The sequence below is a fragment of the Pelodiscus sinensis genome, chromosome 3, assembly GCF_049634645.1.
Source record: "Pelodiscus sinensis isolate JC-2024 chromosome 3, ASM4963464v1, whole genome shotgun sequence".
Lineage (NCBI taxonomy): Eukaryota > Metazoa > Chordata > Testudines > Trionychidae > Pelodiscus > Pelodiscus sinensis.
Window position 1 is genome coordinate 180,178,918 of NC_134713.1, and position 24,450 is coordinate 180,203,367.

The following is a 24,450-nucleotide window of genomic DNA, read 5'->3' on the forward strand; positions in this document are numbered from 1 at the left end:
CATCTTAACAGCAAGCCTGTTATTTTGAAATACATTCAAAACCTTGTTGCATGAGGATTAAGGGACTCACTGGAATAGTGGTCTATTTCAAAATTAGCACTGCTTAGATTGCACCAAATTTCAAAATAGGGTCTTGAAATACGCTACGCAATTTGCCTAGCTCAAATTGCATAGCTTATTTTGAGCTATGCGCTACTGTGTAGACATACCCTCTATGACATCAAGTCAATAGGTGTTAGTTAAGTGGGAAATAAGTAATTGCAAGAGATGATGAAACAAACTGAAGCATTTCTCCATCTACCCATGATTTAAGTTACACGGAGTATTTTAAATCTAGATGGAGCCACTCAACTACATATTAGACCGAAACGGATTATTGATTTAAGAAAACAACAACTAGATCTTCACAGGGATTGCACTGAAGGCTTCTACCAAACACACACTTAATAGCTTATAGAAAAATGTGGCTACAGAGCTGGAAAAGGTCACTTACCTTCTTAACAAAATCCATCTCACAGAATTTTTGAAGGATTCCCAAGCAGACATTGCAAACCTTGGGAGCAGGGTTCCCCATAGTAACATCTACATCATCTGCCACAGAGGTCTCCTGCAGGGCCCCATTTTGATTCAAATCTTCAGCTCCTTCTCCCATGTTCTCAAGTCTGCTTCTCTTACATGGAGGGTCAATTATTTCACCACAAAATGTGTCCTCTTTTTCTTTGTTGTACTCCAGGAACTCATGCAGCTCTCTAAGCAAATCCTAAACAAACAAACACACACACACAGTAAAACATGTTTGTTTGATGCAGAGTTAACAGACAGCTTCTCCCTCCTATGAAGGAAACTCAGATATGCATGAGGTACTACAACAAGCACCAATAACTCCAGTTCCACAAGGTGATCATATGCTTTGAACAGTGTACAATATATTACTACTAGCTTTTCATAATTTGTGTAGAAAGATTTATTTGCAGAATTCAAAAACTCCAAGTTGAAATATAACAACTATAAATAGTACACAAATTAAATTTTGTTGAGCAACAGATTTCTGTGCTTTATATAGATAACAATAGTAGCACTTTCTTATGACCAAGATTTTCAGAATTGCTGTGTATCAATAACTCATCAGAAGTTGCAGGTATTCACAACTTCTGAAAACTAAGCCCTGTGTAAACTTAGATTATGTTGGCATTTAATGTCTGTGTTTCACTGTCCAATAATTATAATAGAAACTCATTAATTCTCAGTTTGTTAATCAACTTACCTAATAATTTCTTCTGAAAAAAAATGAGCAGACTCACGCAACTTCTCAATAAAAATGTAATATGTAATGCAATTAGATCTCATACTCAGACTTCAAAACATTTGAAAGTGTATTTATATAGAATAACTAATAGACTATGAAACTAATATATCCACTCCATGAAACTTTACAACTAAACAATCCTTGCAATAAAATTCTATTTTGAAATACAGTATTTTTTTTAAATCACATTTGTTTGGTTTACTCACTTATTCCCAAAACATAATAATTTACACTTGGAGTGAATTACAATTTTGCCGTATGTATGAGGAGGAAAAATGCAATTTTGTCCAGCTAGATCTTGGAACTGAGAGTCAGAAGTTCTGCATTCTATTCCTGGTTCAACCGTTAATTTGCTGTGTGACCTTGGGCAAGTCACTTGACTTCCTCTGTGTCATGTTTCTGTTTGTAATGAGTTATAAAGACTAGCAATGGAGAGTCCTAATTAAATCTCACAGCCCTACTGAGTTATTTTAAGCACTTAGAACTCCTGATTTATATATATTTTCTGGAACAGCTACCATATTTCCTGTGTATGGTTTTTTTTGCTTGATTTTAGGAAGTTCATATTAATTTAGATAATATGGGTAATAGATAGGGGATGTAAAATCCTGGTTAATTAGTTAACTGTTAAATGTTAAGTTTAACTGGTTAATCAATTGAATGGGGATGGGCTAGAGCAGCCCACAGCTGGTGGAAGGCTGCTCCAGCCCACCAGTAAATCATAACCGGTAAGCATCACCCGATTAACCATTTAACCATTCATATCCCTAGCTATAGACTCACCAATTAATCTGATCGGAAGAGGATAAAATAGTTGTCTCAGAATCAGGCTACGCAGAGTTTGCAAGGTCCCTTGAGATGTATGAGGGGACTCTCACACTGAATGAAATACAGTATTCAAGAGTTTTATTGAAATAAAAGGAATAATAATCAAATAGCAAAATCATCAGTATTACAAAGGCAGTAATATTGTTCTAGTGATACATGTGATATTATATACTATAAAGTTTTTGACTAATATACTCTCACCCTTCCTTGACAACCTAGTGGTAAGAGACAAAGGACATGCCAAGAGGGTTCAGGTTCAAGTTCCTCAATTCTTCAATGAGAGGTACAGAACTTAAAAGCTAAAGAGCTAAAAGCTGTCAAAGCTAACTTAGAATTTTACTTAACTGACTTAAAACTTTAAATTAAGGACTAACAGACTAATAGATGGAGAAAACTTGAAACCTGAAGTTTATGAACACTGAAGTTTAGAAACTTAGAAGCTTTCTTGACATGGTAGGTCACCCCCTCACAGAGGTCGAGTACTTGAGTCTTCCTTCTATGTCCAAACATAGTTTCCCACAAAATGTACCATAAGCTGGTATGTTTATACATGCTGATGACATACAAACATGGTGATAACATTAGATCATTGTCACATTTGTTATTTCTGTCCTACACTGTTATTTCTGTTCTTTCCTTGTGATGTACCTGTTAAGTTTACAAAGGGCATGAACTCTGAACACTCATGTCAACCTACACCTACACCCCCTTTATCTGTGTTAAAAGTTGTGACCATATATGGACTTAATGCTTTAGCTAATCTCCACCTAGTTAGGTGACAGGTTTCAAACAAACATATGTATGCTAACTACTATCTGTGTGAAAGGTCTCATACATATGTATGCTAAATACTTTTATTATAATAGATTTATAGGTTTATAGTAAACAAATAAACCCTTAAGAAAATTAAAAAGTCATAAGATTCATAGACAAGGAAGCAAGCTAGGACTATAGCCTACATGTTATAAATACACACATCTAACTGGGGATGTAAAAGTTTAAGAGGTTACCGATAAGCTGATGCTGATACCTGTTTGTTGCCAGTTAAATTCTGCCCACTCCTGGGCCACTGGCTGCAGAGCCCGCAGTATGGGGGAGCTGGCTCCCCAGGGGTGGGTTTGGCAGAGCCTGCAGCCTAGGGCAGCAGGTGCCCCAGCACCGGGGCTGGAAAGGTACATCCCAGTTACAGTATATAGATATTTTACACCTCTACATCTAACCAGATTCATCTTATCTTCCTCAGGACTAAGCCTTTTGTCCTGCCTCCACGATGCTATAAATAGACAAATTGGTGGGTTTTAATTCTAAAACCAACTTTTTCTTGATACTAAAGATTGAAAAAAATTGTTCATTCAGAAAAAATTTCATTCAGAAAAATTAACTCAAAACTATTATGATGAAATCACTTACATAGTGAAATAAGTTACATGGCACTTCAAAGAGTGAGGCATGTTCCTTGTCCCAATTTAATTTTCTGTTAGCGGGCAGGCACACTTGTCCACCTAGGCAATGTGGCCCAGAGGACTGGACACTGTATATAATTTGGGAGACCTGGGTTCTAACATTTGGCTCTATAACTGGATTACTGGGTGACTATGAGCACATCACTTCATGCTTGGTTTACCTATGTGTAAAATGGGGATGAATCAGGGATGTTAAATTTCGATTGACTAATAGAATAGTCGATGCAATGATGCAATAAGGGCATTCCCCCTTTGAGGCTGGCCCCAGCTGCATTTGGCATTGCCACTTTGAAATGCCATGGGGAGGCCGGTGCCAGGATCCCCGCAGCATTTCAAAGTGGCATCACCACCTAGAGCCTGGGGTCAGCAAGGGAGTCCCCAGTTGACCCTGGGTTCTATGGAGTGCTGCCGCTTTGAAACACCGCATGCAGCCTGAGGCCAACTGGGGACCCCGGGCTGCATGCAGCATTTCAAAGTGGCAGCGCTATGTGGAGCCTGGTATCTGACCCCAATCTCCACGTAGTGCTGCCGCTTTGAAGCACCCCCTCCTCTTCCCTCTGCTTGCTGCTTCTTTCTAATAGAGGCAGCGGGGGGAGGAGAGCGGGGGAAGCAACTAGTCGACTAGCCTGTCGACCATCCAATAAACATTTGTTTATCAGATAATCGACTAGTCCTTCACGTCCTTCGGATACCTGACATTCAATTTCTTTATAAGACACTTTGAGATCTCCTGACGTTATGAATTAGATATTGATAACAACAATAGAGTTTCAAGACAGGAAGGCAATAGCATAGATAAAAGAGGATATGGACAGAAATGGAGAAGAGAGGATTCATTGACAAAGTGGGTTTTAAGGAAGAATCTGAAAAAGTAAAGAGAGAGCTGAGAAGACTGACAGACCAGAAGTGGAAAACTATTTCAAGCAAAGGAGCAGTATGAATTAACCTGGGAAGTGGGAAGATACAAAGGAGTAGTAAGGAGAGCTGATTCTAAGGAGATCTGAGTAGCACAATTATAGGAGAAGGAAATGAACACAGGTATTGGTGAATGGCAAATTAATCAAGGACAGTGTTCCCTCTAAGCTGTGAAGGCTCTGTGCATGGAGCTGACTGACTAGGCAGGGCTGATTAATCAACTGTCAAGCTATGCCGCCCCGAAACTTACAGGGAACCCTGGTCAAGGAGGGTGGATAAAAATCAGTGATATTTTTAAAATTAAATCAAATATCCCATTTTATTTAAAGGAATTTTTAAAATTTAAATAAAACGAAAGTTTATATTTTATAAATAAACCTATTTACAATTAAATATGAAATTGGCAACCTGTATTAAGGCCTAAACAATTTATAATCTGATAAAAATCACTTAAATTCAAAACAATATTAAGCAGCACTTATTTGCTGTCAAATTTTAAAGAAAATCTAACCACTGAATTGATGGAAACGCTTGACTGAGCATCTGGAACCAGAGTTTGCTGAGGCACTAAACTTTATTTTGATAGCAGTAGCTTAGTCTGCAGGTACAGAGAATATGTTTTTCTTCATTTCAGTTTATTCAACCAATTCAATTCAATTTAATGACTAATTCATTCAAAATTAAGACGTCAATAAGAAGGTGAAAAAGCTGGAAAGTTTGTTTTCCTCTTCCAATCAATGAATAAAAATTAGTTGTGAGAGGATGAGATCTACTAGTTGTAAAACCTTAAAGAACAGGGTGACCAAAAACAATCAATTCAATTTACTAACTGGAAATATTTCCTGCATTTAATAAGTTAGTTTGAATTAGAAAACATATTGTGACAATTTTTGATAAGCACACAATGCATATTTAAGGTAATTTTATTAAATAAAAAACAAAAAAGTTGGCTTTGGGCATTTTAATTTCATCTTAATTTCTATCTGAATATAATTTGACATAAATCACAAATAATCAAGAAGTCCTACTATCCCAAAGAAAATGTTTAATTTTTTGAATTACAATTTCATATTCATATATTTTAATTAAAAATAAATCAGGAAACCTTGTATGGATGCCTGTAAGATGCCTGTAACCCCACACAGCAGAATCTGAAAACACATCGCGGGCAAGTGCCAGTATTCAATAACAGCTGAGCAATGGATTTGTTCTTTTCTGTCAATGCAAACATTCTGGATAATCCTAATTAAAAATAAAACAAAATAAAATAGGGTTAGTAAGTGATTTCCATGTTTCATGTCTTTTTTTTAAATGTAATGTGCATGGAAGAAAACAAAATTAGACATATCTGCCTCATCCCCCAAATAACTTCCCTAGAAAAAACAGTCAATGAAAATGGTACAAGGATTCATACACCAGAACAGCGTTGGAATAACTGCACCAGTTTATTCCCATAAGGTCTGCATGCAGCTTTGTCTTTGGGCAGAAGCATCATTTGCTTGGTGAGGTCAACCTATTCCTAGTGACGATTTTTGCATATTACACTTGTTCGTTATTTGTAGTCACAGGATTATTGACTGAAAAGAAAATAGCTCTGCTGCTGAAGGCCAATTATCAGGTACACTGGCATAGCTGGGAGTGTGTGGGAAGGAAGGGGAGAAGGGAATACACAGACTCGGAGTTTAAGGTCTAAAGCAGGAATGGGCAAAATACGACCCAGGGGCCGGATCTGGCCCGGAACGCAACTGGATCCAACCCACAGACCACCTTGTCGGAACCCATGTCTCTCTGCTCCGCAGGAAGAGGGAGGCTACGTGCGATCTCCCTGCCCTCAGCCCAATCCTCAGCCAGGGGTGGCCTGTCCATATAGGTGAACTAGGCCGTCACCTAGGGCACCAAGTTAAAGGGGGCACCAAATGATGGGGAAATATCATTGAGGGGTTTGGAGGTGGGGGCACTGATTGCATGGTTCACCTAGGGCGCCAGTTGCTGGCAGCTAGCCTAGGGCTGCCCCTGAGCTCCTAGCGGCCAGAAAAAAAGAGCCAATAGGAACTGACCACAGTCAATCTCTCAGTTCCTATTGACTGGAAACAACCAGATAACAACAATAAAAAGATCTGAGAAATTAGCCTGGAGGATGGGAGCAGTCTCTTCCCGCTCCCGGAGCTAAGGGCCATGTGGGGTTTGGAGCTTGCAGTTTTAAGTGATTTGGGGCTGCATTAGGCAGGGAGCCCAGCCTGCCTAGGGGGTGCTGCAGGCTTAGGTAAGCACCTCCCAGCCAGAGCCTGCCTCTGGCACCCAGCCTCTCCTGCACCTCAACTCCCTCCCCAGGTCTCCATCCAAACCCTCTGCACCTCCTTGGCCTGGGTCAACTCCCTCTGACAACCCTCTTCCAGGCCAGAATCCTCTCCTGCACCCAAATACCCTTCCTGATCCTGCACCCCAATCCCCTGACCCAGGTCACCACACGCACTCTCTGTAGTCTGCACCCCCTTTTCCCACATCACAGCTCCCTCCCAGACTTTGCACCCTCTTCTAGTGCCCCTCTCCCAGGCCAGACTCCTCTCCTGCACTCGTACTCCATCCCTGACCCTACACTTCTATCCCTTGACCCAGGTCACAACCTCCTCCTTTGCCCAAACCTACTCTCAGACCTCACACCATTTCCTGCATCCCAGTCCCTTACCCTGTGTGCCATTCTGTGCCCAACCTCCATTCTAGAACCTGCACAAACTCCACAGAAAAGTGCAGCCCTTGACCACTTTCCAAAATCTTGAAGTGGCCCCCACCAAAAATTATTGCCCACCCCGGTCTAAAGGATCCATCATGCCCATCTAACCTGATCACATACACAGTGCAGCCTACAGAACCTCATCCACTCACTCCTGTAACACACTCCTAATCTGACTGAACTAGGGATGTTACATTTCAATTAATCAGCTAATTGAGTAGTCCACGGAATTTCCATTGACTACTCAATAAGGGGGGAGCTCACTATCCCACTTCACCTCTCCCTTTGAAATGTACAAGAGTCGCCTACAGCTCTTGTATATTTCAAAGGGAGAGAGGCAGTGGTTCCCTCTGCCTCTCTCCCTCTGACATGTATGGGAGCTGCTGTGGCGGCTCCTGTACATTTCAAAGGGAGAGAGGCAGTGGGAACCATGCTAGCAAGAAGCAAAGCAATCCCCACTGACAGGGGTTCCCCTCTGTACCTCTTCCTTTGAAATGTACAAGTCGCAAGTGGCTCTTGCCATTCCAAAGGGAGAGGAGCAGCAGTGGGACCAGTGCAAGCGGGATTGTTCCAATCCCCGCTCGTGCCGTTTCCCTGATGCCCCATGCCTTCCCTGGCCCCCAAGGAGCTGTTGCGGGGGGTGGGGGGAAAGAGGGGAAATCGGCTCCCCGCCAGCACTGGTTCGTGCTCCCCCCTTGATGCCTCTCTCTGATAGAAGCAGCAAGGGGAGGGGAGAGTGACTAGTCGAGTTCCTACTCGACTACCCAATAAGCATTTGCTTATCAGGTAGTCAACTAGTCGCTTACATCCCTAGACTGAAAATGCTAAACTTCTACCAAGTGCTATCACATCTTGTGTCTATGGTGCATTATGCTATCTAATACAATTGTAGGTGATGGCAGGGAAGAAGCAGAGTCCTTTGAACAATGTATCCCAAAGAAGAAATTCATTCTAAAAGCAAACCTCCACATGTTCAAATCCAAACAATGGCAGAGATGACTGAGTGACGACCAACTATATAGTTCTGTCCTTTAAAGCCTACAATGCAAACATTAGTTCCTCCCTTCCCACTTATCCCCTTCCCAGTTTTCGGGACTCCATGAGTATCATTACTTATCCCAGGTTATTGTTTTTTTAAATAAGGAATTTTCTAGCACTTGCAATTAGGGATATTAAATTGCACTTAATCAGCTCATCAAGTAGTCAATGCAATTTCCATCAACTACTTGATTAGTCAATGGCAGGGAGCTAACCCCACTGTGGCTCTGCCTTTTAAATATATTAAGAGCCCTCAGGCTCTTAATACAAATAAATGGCAGAGGCGTAGCGGGGGACTGGGCGTAAGCCAGGAATCAGCAGATTCCTGCTTGTGCCCGGTCCCAGACACTGCGCCTCTGCCTTTTAGAAGTAGTAAAAGCCCGGTGGCCATTAATACATTAAAAAAGTAGAGGTACAGCATCTGGGACCAGATGCGAGCCCAGAAACAAATGCTGCTAGGGGATCATAAGTATGAGAGCACTTGTGGATGGTATCTGTCTCCAGCTCAGCCACTTTTTTGAGCTGCCTGGGTGACCTCCACCCACTATGGATGCAAGTAAAGTAAGGAAGAAGAACACAGCCAGACTGAGTCTGTCCATCCATTATCAACAGTAGGCCTCCACTCCCCCCACCACTGCCCTGGGAAAGAAAAGAGGCACTAAGGAAGAAAAAGCATTTCATCACTCCTCTTTAAAAATGCACTCATCTTTCCAGCTTCCCCAAAATCATTGTACTAAGTTTCCCAATCAACTTTCAACATTGTAAATATGTGTTTTCATTGGCACCTTTATATCCCAATAATAGTCAGGGTTCCAACATGTTAGGTGCTGTATAAATAGTGTTTCAAGTGTGCCTGTCTGAAAGGTATCACAGACCCAAAACAGAAATTTTCTATAATTCTTGCTCAGTTGCTGAAGGATTCCCTACCAGGGGGAAACCCCCTAGGATTGGCTGCTTTTCCCACATCTGGAGACAGAGAAGCCAATTAGAGCAGCTTGAGGAAACCAGCAGAACAGTCCACCTTCCAGTAAGAAAGCCCAGCAAATCAGAGTAGCTCTGCTTGCTTTTCCGCTCCTGTGAGCAACAGGATACCATCATCTGCTCCTTCCCCCGCTGCAATAACGGGCCTGAGAAGCAGGGTCCTCCCTGATGCAGCTCCTCTCAGACCAGGAGAACAGGGTGAAGAACACCAGGAACTGCAGGCATAGCAGATGCTGGGGGCACAAAATGTATGCCAGGCCTGGCAAAACTGGGAGGCAGAACAGGTCCAGAGACAGAATTGACAGAGAGCTGAAAGGGCTTAACAGATGAGGGTTGGGGACAGATAGGTATGATGATGCTTTTATTTTTGTGGCAGATCCCCACTTTTACCTGCGCTGTGCAGCGAGCCATCAGGAAAGATAGTACCTAAAGCAAAGAGTGTATAGTCTGAAATGAAACTACAAATTTCAAGTCTCACCATGGTCTTTTTTTGTGTGTAAAAGTTTTTAGTACCTAACTTATTAATCTAATTCTATTTCATGAAACTTCTCACAACTCAAAGTAACACTGGTCTCAGGATATAATAAAACAAGAAGAAATGAGGAGGAAATCGATAAAATGAAACTCCCCCCACAAAATTCCAAAGAGCAGTTTTACATTTAATTCACAACGCAAGAAGATTTTTTCAAACATACTCATAGATGTGTGAGAGAGCTGTGACAGAAGCACATGAATACATTTTAATGATTAAATAGACCTCTTTCCAAATCACTAATTCACAGTGCTCACAGAAATCCACACACAGTTGACAGTTTCTTCCTTAATCCAACAATTCATAGGTTTACTGTTCTTGCTGTAACAGCTGAAATACAGGGTGGGTGGGAATGAAGTTGCAGTAGACAGGGCAGCAGAAATCCCAAGGATAGTTACTTAGGAAAAGAAATCCATCTAGTACTGACACAGCAACCACTCCAACAATGACACCTAGGCTGTGTCTACATAGGCACCCCTTTCTGGAAAAGGGATGCTAAGAGACCAGTCGGAATTGCAAATGCCGTGGGGGATATTTAAATCCCCCGCGGCATTTGCAATTCCGACTGGTCTCATTAGCATCCCTTTTCCGGAAAGGGGTGCCAATGTAGACACAGCCCTAGAGTCTGTTTCCCCAAAATCACTTTGGGGAAGAAAGCTAGAAGAGGCCCTATTGTGATTGTGCTTGGGATAAGCTACAGACCCTGGAATCCAATTTAGATATGAATAGAGGCATCTTTAATGAAACACTCCTGCAAATTGTGTGATTATGGGAGTCTTTGATTTCTCAAGCATAGATTGGAGGACAAGTGTTACTATTAATGGCAGGACCCAGATACTCCTGGATGTGAGAACTGATAGATTTCTTCACCAGTCACCAAAACAAGAAGAGATGCCATTTTAGATAAAATATAGGTAAGTAGTGAGGACTTCATGGAAGAACTCAGTGTAGAGGACAATCTTAGTTCAAACAATCATGAGCTAATTCAGTTTAAATTAAATTGAAGGATATACAAAACTAGATCTGCAACTAGGGTCCTTGACTGCAAAAGGACAAACTTTAAAAAATTAAGGGAATTAGGTAGAAAAGAAGACTGAACTGAAGAACTCGAGGATGTAAAGGTGGAGGAGGGTTGGAGTTAGTTTCTGCAACTTTTTACTTAAAGTACCTGAAGCCACCATCCCAAGCAAAGGATGGCTTGCAGACCACACTGGATGAGCTAACATGTCAAACAGATTATCAAGAGAAAGCAGAAAGCCTACAAGGAATGGAAGATCTATCCTAACTCTTGGAGGTCAGTGTATAGAAAAAACAAGAAAAGGAAATTAAAACCCAAAATAAAAGGTTCTATAGCTATACAAAGAAAAAGAAAACAAGGAAATAAGAAGTGGGACAGTTAAGCACTGAGGATGGGGTGGAGATTAGATAGTCTAGGCATAGCCCTACACTTAAACCAGCAAAACTGAGACTGCAGCTCACAAGGGACATCTCCCATTGTTCTTTTCAGCAAGATATTTACACACTGTGTGATTTAACTATTAACTAATCTAAGCTATTAAATAATCAAGATGCTTTTACTATGTTATTAACCAATTACTAACTTATTTGCTATGAGAAAACTTTCGATATCAACTATAGCAAATGAAAACAATGAAATACTATAGCAAATTAAACAATGAATTCACACTACTATGTCTCTTTTGAGTAATGTTGGTTGCTAATTTGGCTCTTGAATCACTAAGGCCTGAGTATTGCTGACTGAATAGAATACTTTTTGCCTCCGTTTTTAATAAAGAAAACAAGGAGCTTAAGGGTACTGTCAGTGTAATTGATGAAAATGAGGTAATGGAAGTAAAAATAATCACATCCAGGGTAGAAGTCTGAATAAACTTAAACATCTTAATGAGACCAAACCAGGGGCCCAGATAATCCCCATTCAGGACTATTACAGAAACTGGCATATGAAATTGCATACCCCATGACAAGGATTTTTAACGAATCCATAAACTCGGGGATCATATCCTATGATTGGAGAATTTCTAATATAGTTACTATTTTTAAGAAAAAAATACATCCAAAAACTATAAGCCCATTAAGGGTGAGGCTTACTAGTTAAGCATTTGTGTCACTAAATCAGAGGACTGTAAAACCTACCTTACAAGAGGAGACTCAAGGAGCCTCACTTACTTAGCCTAACAAGACAAAGGCTGAGGGGAGATATGATTGCTCTCTATAAATACATCAGAGGGATATATACAAGGGAAAAAGAGGAATTATTTAAGTTACTGGTCAGTGCTGGCACTGAGACAAATCAATACTAACTGACCAACAACAAATGTAGATTTGAAATCTATCAGAGGAGTAAAGTTCTCCCAAGATTACAGTGGGGATGAAAAACAACCGACTTTTAGACAGACTGGTAAATTTACACAGGAGTCCATGTGATGAGACTGCCTACACTGGCAGGTGACCCATCTGTGCCTTATTACCAAATATCCCCAATTGCTGGATAAAATTAATGGAGATTGCCTATCTTGTAGAACTGGAAGGGACCTTGAAAGGTGATTGAGTCCAGTCCCCTGCCTTCACAGTAGGATCAAGTACCATCCCTGACAAATATTTGCCCCAAATCCCTAAATGGCCTCTGCAAGGATTGAACTTACAACCCTAGGTTTAGCAGACCAATGCTCAAACTGCTGAGCTATCCCTCCCCCCAATATGGGATGCGGACAACTCTAATGACTTATCTATGCTACTGCTTAAGTCGATATAAGCTCAGTTGCTAAGCAGTGTGGAAAAAACCATCCCTGAGGAACATAACTTAAATGCATTTAAAGCAGTTCCTACAGGAGACAATCTCCCACATAACTTCTTCTTTTACAGTGGAGTAATTAGGTGGATCAGAGAGTGCTCTCTCATCAACATAATGCATCTTCACCAGATGCACTGCAGCGGCACTGATTTAGTATGGTAGCGAAGATAAGTCCTACATTACTACAGAGGATTCATGGGGTTGGGTCATGCATGGCTAATAGACCTCTGGTGCAAAACTGAGGAGACACAGGTGCCCCACTTCAAGGCCAAGGCTCTTCACAGCTGTTTGTCTCAGCTCTATACCTCTGCAGGGCAGGGATATAATACTGTAGTCAATTAACCAATAAGCAAAAGCTTATATGTTATCACCCTGGGTGTAGGAGCTCAGACCCACCCCAGACAGTGGCTTCTGCTACCCCGTACTGCTGCCTCTATCACAGGCAGCAGCACGGAGTGGCCAGGGGCTCCTCGGGAGTGAGGCTGGAGTACACTGGCTGCCAGCTCCTGCCCCAGAGACTACAGAATAGTCGACTAACCAATACGAATTCATAAAGTTACAGACGGTCCCCGAGTTGTGAACGGTCGACTTACGACCAAAACTGTTGCAAATGGCAAACCCCGAGTTACGAACGCAATCAGCGCTTACGAACAGCACGGTCACGTGTAACTCAATGTTAACATCGGGTGGGTGCAACAATGGGAGTAAGAAGCACACACCTCCTGCATGCACTGGGATAGTCAGCAAGAGAGTGTCTCGCATGCATGTTCCCACCAATGATTTACGCATTTCCTAGTTGCTCCAGAACTGACAGGCTTCAGCAGGGGCATATGACCCTTCTCTCATCTTCTCTTTGCTTCCCCATCAGAATCTATAATTCTGCAGGGAAATCAAATAGTCAGGCAGAGGGGGAGAGCTGCAAATGCACTGTGACACAAAATTCTCCCTAGACCTTTTGACTTTAAAGCCGATGAATGTATAATGGCACCCACCTTAACCATATGTGGAAATCTGAGTGCATATTGGATAGAATGCTATTAAGTTCATTCACACAAAGATCATATGTTCAAATATATTAAGGGGAATCCCTATCACAATTAAACATTAAAGTGCCTATGCAACTATATACAGGTTGAGCAATAGGATGATCACAAGCATCCCAGTGCATTTAAAAGAAGATAACCCTGCCCAGCCTGATACAAAACCAGCTAGAGCAACATGGGTGGACACTGATGGCCACGCCTTTAGGCAGGGTTACATTAAGAAAGGGGCTTTAGGAGCTGCAGCTTAGGGCCCCGGGCTAAGGGGGCCCCCCAAAAGATCTTCAGGATGCCAACTCACAGGGTTTTTTGCAAGACCCCCTCCACCTGGGGCTCTAGGTTGCAGCCACTAAAGCCCTTATGTTTTAGCCCTGAAAGACTGAGGGGGAAAGGCAGCTCTGTGCACTCCAGTTCCTCCTCCACTACCACCGGGATGGAGCTGCAAAGCACCAGAAGCTCCCCTCCCTGAAGCTCCTATTGTAGATAAATCATGGCAAATGGAAGCTATGGAGGACAGTGTCTGCAGGCCAGAGCAGGGCAACATACAACTGTCTCCTGCCCTCTCTCCTCCCCTCCCCAGAGTCTGGGCTACCAAAAATAAAGCACCCCACTCCCCCACCGCATTTCTCTGCCTCAGCCCCGAGCTCCTTCCCGCACAACCTCCCACCCAAACCCAGGACCCCGCACCTCCTGCCCTGAGTCTCTCGCACACCCAACCGCCGGGCTCACCCCAGAGCCCTCTCCCGCTTTCGGACACGCTCATTTTGCCCCGCCCCCAACCTGACAGCCCGAGGGCCGCAGAAGAGCTGATTCGGCCCCGCCAGGCCGCAAATCCCCGCGCAGCACCACGCGCCGCCACAGGGCTGAACACCTGCCTCGGGCGCTACACTCCCGCACGGACCCGCAAGCTGCTCTGTCCCCGGCGCGTCTCCTACCTGCTCCGCCCGGCGCAAGGAGCGGGAACCATTCACTGTCTGCACACTGGACGCAGCGTGCGCGCGCATTACCCTCCCCCCGGCAACAGGCGTCCCAGGAGGAACGTTCCGGAGCCGTCACTCTACCCGGGGTTTCGCGGAAGTGGCCGCCGCGTCTTTCGCATCACGTGCCCTTCCGCTGCCGCCAGTGACGAGCCTGCCGGCGACCCTCAGCAGGGAGGGCGGAAACGCTCTGGGAATCGGACAGAAGGCAGCAAAGCAAAGCTGGGGAGGCCTGAGCAGCGGCAGCCAGAGACATCGATCCGCACGCGCGGCCGGGCCCGTAGTCACCGCCCCTTCCGGCGGCTGTGCCGCTCGGCCCTCCCGCTGTCAGGCCTGGCAAGGCCGCGGTCAGGTGGGGAGGGAAGGGGCGGGACTGGCCTGGGTGGCTCGGCCGGGCGGGCGCCGCGGAGCTGCAGCGCAGGAGATGGCGTCTCAGCCGCCGCCCCCCAAGCCCTGGGAGAACCGGCGCCTCGCGGGCACCGCGGCCTCGGCCTTCCAGTGAGTGCGGCCCCGCCCCTCTCCCGCCTGCCAGGAGCGGCCTGGAGCCTGCAGAGCGGTCGTTAGTGAAACGTTACCGGGGGTACAGCCAACCCAAAATGGCAACTCCGGGGGTGGGGGGGGGAGAGACTCTCCCAGGATCTTCCCCCAGCCAGGTCCTGCCCCCCTTCCCACAGAGGGGGAGAGAGAGACTTCCTGTGGGAGGGACCCCGCCATGCCCCCCTCCCTCGACTCGGTCACGTGGACTTTGCCCCCTCCCCTACACACAGTGCATGCAGATCGTTGGGGCAATGTGAATATTAACATGACTATGGTCCTGATTTTGATCCTCTGGATTTACTTAGAGCTGCTGATTTGGGTGCCAGCTTGCTGACCAGGCCTGGACAACCCACACTCACACGAGTACCTCCGCCTGTTTTGCCAAGACCATCACAGCAGGCAGGGAACAGTAACCTGAGCACTTTCAGACCTGCGTACAGCAGTTCCTTTTCTCCAGGCTACAGCTCGTATGGAAACTCCTTTTATGGAAGCTACAGCCCTTATAGTTACGGATATGGCGGTTTGGGTTATAATCGGTTTCGTACAGATGATCTGCCGCCCAGCAGGTTTGTTCAGCAGGCCGAAGAGAGCAGCAGAGGTGCATTTCAGTCCATTGAAAGTATTGTGCATGCATTTGCCTCAGTCAGTATGATGATGGATGCTACCTTTTCAGCTGTCTATAACAGTTTCCGGGCTGTATTGGATGTAGCCAATCATTTCTCCCGACTCAAAATACACTTCACAAAGGTGTTTTCAGCTTTTGCATTAGTCAGAACTATAAGATACCTCTACAAACGACTGCAGCGGCTGCTGGGTCTGCGGAAGAGCTCTGAGAATGAGGATTTGTGGGCTGAAAGTGAAGGAACTGTGGTTCGCATTGGCTCTGAGGACCGGGCAGCTAACTCAGCAAAATCCTGGCCCATTTTCTTGTTCTTTGCTGTTATTCTTGGGGGCCCCTATCTCATCTGGAAGCTGCTCTCCACGTACAGTGATGAAGAAACAGGTAAAGGAGATCAACAAAGTGAAGGGTGTATAGTTTACGGAATATTCTTGCCATAATTATATTAGTAAATTATACTCTAAACATGCTGAATTAAATATGGTGATTGTGATTAAGGTATTAAAATAGCCTGTTCTTTGATCCCACGTTAATGGATCCATTCAGTTCTCTTTCAAAGAGGTCCTACTTCTAGAGAAGGGAAGATTTTACAGCTGAGTTCTGGGTCTGCTTCACATGCATACAGCTGCTGAATTAGGATTCTTATACAGACACTTATGTAGCAACAAGATTCAACTAGGTATTGCAGTATAGCCTTTTACTAATAACATTCATTATTGAGGAAAAAACTTGGGAGTTTGCTTGCTTGCTTGCTTTATTCAGTCTATCAGTGTGTTGATTTGAAATAGAAACTTCTGCAAACCAGGACACTTATATGCAGAGGCCTAAATATGGATTCTGAAGCCTTGCTTGAAGCACCTAAAAAGACTGGTAATTGCATAGTGCCCTATGTGCCTGTTACTATAATAAATGTTTGTACAACACTTTTATTATATAAAGTGTTTCATAAATGTTACAGAGTCCTGTATACTTAGTATAATTGTGGAAAAATTTAGTTTGAGTTTCACTTTAAAGATCCAGATGATTTTGCTGCTTTTTAACTTTTCTGTGAAACAGTGGCTAATAACTGGGCAAATGGAGAGGATGATCATGTAGTGGGAAGAGCAGAATATGACTTCTCTGCTGTTTCAGAAGAAGAAATTTCTTTTCATGCTGGTGATATGCTAAAATTAGCACCCAAAGGTAAGATTATGATTTATGGTAGACTTATTTTCTAATTACCTTTTTAGTGCTTAGATTCATAAAAACAGGCTCTTGAGATCAAAGGAGATGTATTTTAGTTGGCCTGTCTCAACAGACAGTGATTGTGTGGAAGCTCTAGAGAAGGGGTCCTTAGCCTTTTCCTTTCTCAGTTCTCCCTCGACATGTTATAAAAACTCCAGGGCCAAGGAGGCATTGGAAGGACTCCGGTCTCCAGGCTAGGGGAGGGTCCGTTGGGGCATAGGCATAGTTGAGCTTTTATTTTTGGCAGGGGGTAGGGTGTGGAGCAAGGGCTGGCGAGGCTTGGTCCAGCTGCACACAGCACAGTCCAGGAAGGGCATGCCATTTCCACTTCCTAACTCGCAATCTAGACGCGGTTATTTCGGGGGGGAAACCCTTTCTTGAAAGAACCCATACTTCTCATTTTTTCAGGAGTACGGGTTCTTTCGAAAGAGGGTTTTTTTTTTCCCTTCGAAATAACTGCGTCTAGACTGCAGTTTCAATTTTGAAATACAGGCAGTCCCCGAGTTACGTGGATCCGACTTATGTCGGATCCGCAGTTACGAACGGGGATTTTCTAGCCCCGGACGACGGGAGCGGCAGGACGCCCGGTCCCGCCGCCCGCATCCTCTGGGGCGAGAAAAGCTGCTCTGCGTCTCCCTGGTCTGCTGGGGGGGGGGGGAAGGGGAGACAGATGAGCGCCGCGGTCCCGCCCGGGTCCTCCGCAGCTTTGCTCAGCGTCTCCCTGGTCTGCAGCACCCCAGCACCAACCCAGCAGCACCCCAGCTGCTCTGCCCCAGGCGTCCCCAAGTCAGCCGCTGCTGAAACTGACCAGCGGCTGACTACAGGAAGCCCCGCCCCGGGCTTCCTGGAATCAGCCGCTGATCAGTTTCAGCAGCAGCTGACTTGGGGATGCCTGGGGTTCTTAAGTTGAATCTGTATGTAAGTCGGAAGTGGCGTCCAGATTCAGCCGCTGTTGAAACTGATCAGTTTCAGCAGCGGCTGAATCTGGACGCCACTTCCGACTTACATACAGATTCAACTTAAGAACAAACCTACAGTTAACCCGGGGACTGCCTGTACCCTTTTTCGAAACAGCGATCAGGCGCGAATATGCAAATGAAGTGCAGGATATTTAAATCTGCACTTCATTTACATTTTCAGTTGGGCTCATTTACATCCCTCTTTCGACACAGGGATGTAATCTAGACATGCTCTGAGTGTTTTTCATTATTTCTGAACTAAGTCCCCTCTGAGTTAATTTTTTTGGTTGCATGCCCTCTGGTTGGCCTGCTGAGGTTAGTCAGGGAGTGGAAGTGGCATTCCCTTCCTGGACTGTGCTGTGTGCAGCTAGACCAAGCCTCATCAGCCCTTGTGCCACATCCTACCCCCCGCCAAAAAATAAAAGGTAAACTATGCCTATGCTTCATTTGTCAAGCGCTTCATTTGCACTTTTGATCGGGATCATTTACATCCCTCTTTCGACAGAGGGATGTAGTCTAGACATAGCCTCAGAGTGCAGAAAGAAGGCTAGCTGGGGATGTGCAGAAGCAGGGGGATGGCTCAGGGTAGAGTCCTACTTGAACATACGTGTCTATCTGTGGGTAGAAATCAGTATCTGCTGATCCACGGAGCTTTACTTCCAGGAACTACTGGGGCCAAGGAGATGAGCTTGATGCTGCCACTCCTGGAAGCCAGCACCTTGTACCATGCAACTGTACCCCTCCCAGCCATGTCTCCTGTCTGGGGTCTTATCTGTAATGATGGAGTATGAAAGAGCATGTGAATGTTTAGCGTATCTGGCACGTAAATACTTCATGATGCAGGTTACTGCAGTGCCATGCAGAACCTTTTTCTTATTTACGATGTCACCTGAAAATGAGAAGCAGGCAGCATTATCTCCCATAAATGTAGTCAAGCATTTGTCTGAGCAATTGGCTGAATAAGAAGTAGGACTAAGTGGACATATACGCTGTAAAGTTTTACACTGTTTTATCTTTGAATGCAGTTTTCTAATAACAAAAATCTATATTTGTAAGTTTTCATGATAAAGAGAATGCACTACAGTGCTTGTATGAGGTGAACAGAAAAATACTATTCATTTTATCTTCCTTGAAGTGCAAATATTTGTAATAAAAATATGAAGTGAGCAGTACGCTCTATATTCAGTTGTAATTGAAATCTATATTTAAAATGTAGAAAAACATCCATAAATATGTATAATAAATTTTCAATTGGCATTTTATTATTAATAGTATAATTACAACTGATTAATCTTAATTTTTAATTAAACTAATTCATTTTGAGTTAATCATTTGAGTTATCTGTGATAGCTTTATTTTTATATATTAATATATAAACTTCTGTAATTTATTTTCTATAAATAATAGCACTTCACGCTAGGCATGTAAAGGAGTAACCAATTAGCCAGTGAGGAGCTGGTCCGGCCAGGCTTTCTGTGCTACTGTGCAGCTGGCTTGGTCCAGCCTGATCTGACTGGAACAGCTTTACCCAGAGATGGTGGGCTTGGCCCAGCCTGGCTGGAGCAGCCTGCAGCATGGCACACCCAGATGGGCTAGAGTAGCCTGCAGGTAGCACCATGGGTGACAGGCTGTTCCAGGGCTTGGCCAACTCTGCATTGGGCCCTGCCTGTGGCATGGTGCAGCGGGCTTGGCACGGCCAGAAAAGCCTGTGGCACAGCTGCCCTAACCAGGCTAGAGCAGCTGCCGCAGCCAGGAGGACCACTCTTAATGCTACCAGGTCCACCATGCTGCAGGCAGAGGGCTGCGCCAGCCTGGTTGGGCTGGCACAGCCCTGTCACAGGATCACGATTAACCGGTTAAACATTAGGTTTAATTGCCTAACTTTTTAAGTGGGATTTTACGTCCCAACTTCAAACACTACATGAACTTTTATCTGTCTTGTCATGTGAGCAATTGTTGATTTAATAGCACCAATTCTAGGTTTCAAGTATTCTCCATATTTCTACTAAACTTTGAATTAAATGGCTGTATAATGTCTGATATATCTGCTGAGATCTTAAATTATATGAAAGTGCTTTAATGGTATAACTGCATTTTGAATTGCTTTGTAACTATGGCTTTGTTTTCTTATCAGAACAACAACCCAAAGTACGAGGCTGGCTTTTGGCTAGTCGTGATGGTCAAACAACAGGACTTGTGCCAGCTAATTACATCAAAATATTAGGTAAAAGAAAAGGTCGGAAAACAGCAGAGCTGGGAATTATTACAGAGCAGCAGCCTGCTTTTACCAACCCAACATCTGTTAGAGGAGCCACTAATGTGGCTACGTTAGAAGAGCAAGAAGCTGCCTTTGAGTCTGTTTTTGTTGAAATTAATAAAGTTCCAGTTACCTCTGACTCCACTGTGATAGGCAGAGAAAAACAGGATCTCTGATGCACTTGGATAAACTATATCAATAATTCTTTTGATATTCTGAAAATTGTAGAACAACACTGTTAGGCCTTTATCAGGTATCTTGCTGCTGGTGACAGGTGAACAGATAATGAAGTAATTTGCCCAGACTTTAATAGCATGCTTGGTTCATTTAAAGCTTTATATTTGTGACCCTACCCAGCAAACTGTTGGTAATTGTAAGATCTTGGGCTAGGGGGAGTTTTGTAGAGACAACTGGATAAACCAGTGTGTTGCATCTATAACAGCTCATTTTGGTCATTTAAAGAAAAAGTGCTGATGAATTCTAGAGGTAGCATTGTCCAGTCCTCATTACTAGAGAAAGAACTGACTTGATATAAGGCCTTAGAGAGGGGGTATTTAGAAGGTAAACTAGTACTTCAGCAAAGGCCTCCAAAATTGTACATTGAAGAGCTCTTAAAATACTTTGAGGCTGCTTTTTGGTAAGAACTAATGGTTCCACTAGCACAAATAAAAATTAAAGACTTCAGTCCTCTGTGATAAAAAGGTGACTGTGTTAAGAAACATGATTAGCACTGTGAAAGAACATACATTCAACTGGCATTTTAAGGAGATAAATCCTATTACCATTGTGTATTTGTCCTTTATTCAAATGTATTCAAGAAAGTACAAATGTTTTTTTTCCTACCATTCTGGAAGTTCTTCCTCCTTATCAGAGTCCTGAGGGCCACATCTTTTGTTTTGTTTATAATGCACATGCTTTAGGCCCTGTATCACGCATCATGTATCTTCAGCCAAGCACTGTCAGGAATGCTCATTTTTTATCAACATCGCTTTAGGGCCTAGTGAACTAAGTAACTACAGCCATACTTCCAACAAGGTATAATAGCTTAGCAGTTTCTAGTAATTATGTATTCTAATATCTACATTTAAGCTTCCTTCTCTTTCAGTGCAATTTATTTTTGAACTTTGTGTGAGAAAATCCTAATTTTAACACATGTGTTGCTATTAAATAAATGGGATTTTCTATTAATAATCTCACAAAATAGGAAACAAAAAAATCTTCCTAATTCATTGTCTCATCAGGGAAATGGAAGAGTTAACTGCTGTCTTTCACGGCTAGAGACCCTGATGATGTCATTCTCTCACAGGACAGGAAAAACTTTTTTTTTATTTCTTAAAAACAAAAATCCATAACAGCATCCAAGCTAGTTGTGTGTGTATATGTACGTACACACTAGCTACTTCTGAGGGAATTCTGTGCCAAAAAATTCTGCACATAATCTTGCAAAATTCTGGATATTTTATTCTTCACCATAACATAATATAATCACAAACATTTTAATTATTTTGGCAATTTATTTCAAAAGACCTATTAGCAAGTATGTTTCCAACAATACAGACAACAAAAAATATTCAGGATATATTTTAGACAACTGGATTCCTTGCCAGGCATATGAATAGAGAACTTTGAGCAATAATTCATTTAAACTACAGAAACTCATTTCCTGAATCCTCAGAAGCAGTGCAAAGGCTAGGAGGAATCGGGTAATGGAGGAATTGAGAAAAGAGGAAGAATTGCTGGACAAGAGCCTGAATGTGAAGTTGGAGGGTTACTGGGTATGGCTGGGAAAAGTATGGAGCGGGGTTTGTTTGTTTTTTTGGTGGGGGAGGAGGAGTTAGGGAGCTTCACTCATGTGTCCCTGCACCTTCTCTACCATTCAGTTCTTGTTCTAAGTTGTGACTCCCCAGCAGCCCTATATGCCCTATGCTGTCTGTTTCCACATATCCTGTGCTTCCTGACCTGGTTCCAGGGAGAGGAATGTAGCTGCTTCTCTTCCCTAGCTGAAGCTGGGGCTGCTCCCATCCAGGATAAGATACTCTCTGCCCTGGTACACAGCAGCTCCATATAGGCAAAAGGCATAACTGCAGCAATTTTCAGCAGAATGTATTTTCTGCTCAGAAAAAAAAAACCTGAACAATATATGAATTCTCTGAGTACAGGATTTTGACAGTTTTAATTCACGTTTTATCAGAGGTCTTTAACATCAATTTTCATTGCAAGCTTCGTTAACAAGTTTGTATCCTCAGTGCATTTGCTAGCTGTGGCAAACATGTGAAGAGCTAGACAAAACAGTTATAACAAGCTATTGCTAACCTCAGGTTGTGTGGTATTCTTAAGTGGCTGTTACGCTAGAGCCCTGCATTTTAGAATAACCTCTGAACTCCTGCTGTGTACAGTGGCAATATTAGGAGTATACGAGCCCTGGCTCCTGGGGATGGTTTAGTGAAGCATTTTTGCTACTGTTTTTTCAGTAAGATTATCTGTGGCTGCTCTAGGAGAGGGAAAGAAAAAAGCCAGCCCACAGGGGGTTCATAATTGAGTCACACTTGAACCAGTACACATTTCTGAGAAACATTTTTCAATATGTCACATACCAAATGAGGGATTAATTAAATTTGCATGAGACTTCATCTGCTGCAGAAACAGACAAGAAATTGAGGATTAGACTGTACATTAGGACTGTTAGAAAGCTATATCATATGTTCAGTTTCTGCACACATCATATGTTCCTGATGGGCTTACTGTTGGAGCATCAATCTTTCTTGTATCAATAAAGAATTTTAATTGGGGCAGTAGTTTTTTAAAAGAATAAAATTTTGTTAAACTGTCAGTTAAATCAGACTTCTGCTTTCCTAATCAAGACTAGATGGAAAAACACTTTCAGCTGAATGTTAATTAGCTCCTTTAAATTTCATGTACCCTTAATAAAGAGAGTTAAATTTCACATCTGCTGGAGCAGATTGGGCTAGGTCTGAGTTGCTCTGCTTCCCATGGCTGAGTGAGTGAGTGTAGGGAAGGGGGCATGGCAACCCCTGCTGACAGCACTAGGCCCCTGCATGACCCAAGCCATGTCATGTAGGGGATGGGGCTTGCAAGAAGGGGCAGGATGGGGTGAAGTAGGGATGGGGGCTTAGGGAAGGGGTGGAATAGGGGTGGGAAGAGGCAGGGACTGCAACAGATTGAGAAGGTTGTTCTGGTCCTACCCTCCCCCCAGGATGGCAAAGATAATTACATGCCAAAAGTCACATTAAAAGAATTGCAAAAGTTGCAAGGTCAAGCACTCAAAAGTAGAAAATGCCAGAATTAAGGTTGCCAATGCATGATACATCATGATCATTCATCATGATACAGTATTTAATTACATGTTTAACATACTATTTTCTCCATGGGACCCCTGCCTCATTTAGAGCACAGGATGGACAGGACAGTGTTTTATCTTGTGCAATGTATGGCCCCAGAACTTGTTTACTGCACACTATTAAAACTTCTGTCTGGAATCAGAATTACTAATTTCCATAGGTGACAGATATAATAGGCCAAGGAGGCGATGCCTGCTCGAACAGTAAGCCACAGTCCTGCCCACACTCTGCCCTCGTGAAGGGGTCCTACGCACAACAACCCTTCTGCAACAACTCTCTTCACTTCACAATCCTTGAAAAAGTGTGATCACATATATAAAAACTATCAGAATGCATACATGCAAGGAGGTTGAATTAAGGTTGCATAGACAAAATTATAAGCAGTTAAAAACTTTATCTTGTAATAGAAAATGTCAGGCATCCCTAACTACAAAAGGGATACAAACTGCTATATAAAATCAACAGAGTAAAAACAAAAAATATTGTAGGTACATATACATGCATAGAAATTTCTGGTTTTGTAATAAAGTTTCATTTTTTAAAAATGGAAAAGCTATTGGAATGTAATATGATGCCCATTTAAAACAGTTTTTTAAATCACCGCATGCAGGACTGAAACGATCAATACAATAGCTAATATATGGAGATTATGTATCATTAAAATTGATAATCTTTTTATAAGAACATAAAAGAAACGGGTAAAGCCAAAAGTAATGGTTTCAAGAATGAGATAATGGAACTTAATATGTATGAATTAAAATGCATTAATATGTAAGGATATGCTAGTCATATACAGACTACCAAAAGTCTGTGATGAATTAGTATTATTCAACTTATTTGTAAGTCAGGGGCTCTCACACTGGAGATATGAC

General features: G+C 43.1%; 2 protein-coding genes across 5 annotated transcripts in view; one reads left to right on the forward strand and one right to left on the reverse strand.

Moving 5' to 3' along the window:
* PUS10 (pseudouridine synthase 10) overlaps positions 1 to 15,223 on the reverse strand; it is a 67,931-nt gene extending 52,708 nt beyond the window's left edge. The window contains exons 1-3 of one of the 4 annotated variants that reach the window (XM_006122158.4): positions 15,199 to 15,223; positions 5,618 to 5,754; positions 494 to 760 (exon numbers count right to left, since the gene is read on the reverse strand). In XM_006122158.4, the coding sequence (XP_006122220.1) occupies positions 494 to 760; positions 5,618 to 5,743 (393 nt within the window). In that variant the 5' untranslated portion in view covers positions 5,744 to 5,754; positions 15,199 to 15,223. Of the gene's footprint in view, positions 1 to 493; positions 761 to 5,617; positions 5,755 to 13,325; positions 13,684 to 14,581; positions 14,846 to 15,198 lie in introns of those variants that run through there. The other 3 variants (XM_006122159.4, XM_006122157.3, XM_075925535.1) reach the window with 3 other exon arrangements.
* Positions 14,984 to 23,054, forward strand: PEX13 (peroxisomal biogenesis factor 13). Its single transcript, XM_075925538.1, has 4 exons — positions 14,984 to 15,121; positions 15,466 to 16,163; positions 16,836 to 16,961; positions 20,097 to 23,054. Exons 1-4 carry the CDS (start codon positions 15,048 to 15,050, stop codon positions 20,393 to 20,395), a joined length of 1,197 nt encoding a protein of 398 aa, XP_075781653.1. The 5' UTR covers positions 14,984 to 15,047; the 3' UTR covers positions 20,396 to 23,054.
* The last annotated feature ends 1,396 nt before the right edge of the window (positions 23,055 to 24,450 follow it).

Coding starts and splice junctions, on each gene's coding strand:
- PEX13 (XM_075925538.1), top strand. CDS start 15,048: ATGGCGTCTCAGCCGCCGCCCCCCAAGCCCTGGGAGAACCGGCGCCTC. Junction 15,122..15,465: donor ACCGCGGCCTCGGCCTTCCA/GTGAGTGCGGCC, acceptor GGATTTACTTAG/AGCTGCTGATTTGGGTGCCA. Junction 16,962..20,096: donor GCTAAAATTAGCACCCAAAG/GTAAGATTATGA, acceptor TTTTCTTATCAG/AACAACAACCCAAAGTACGA.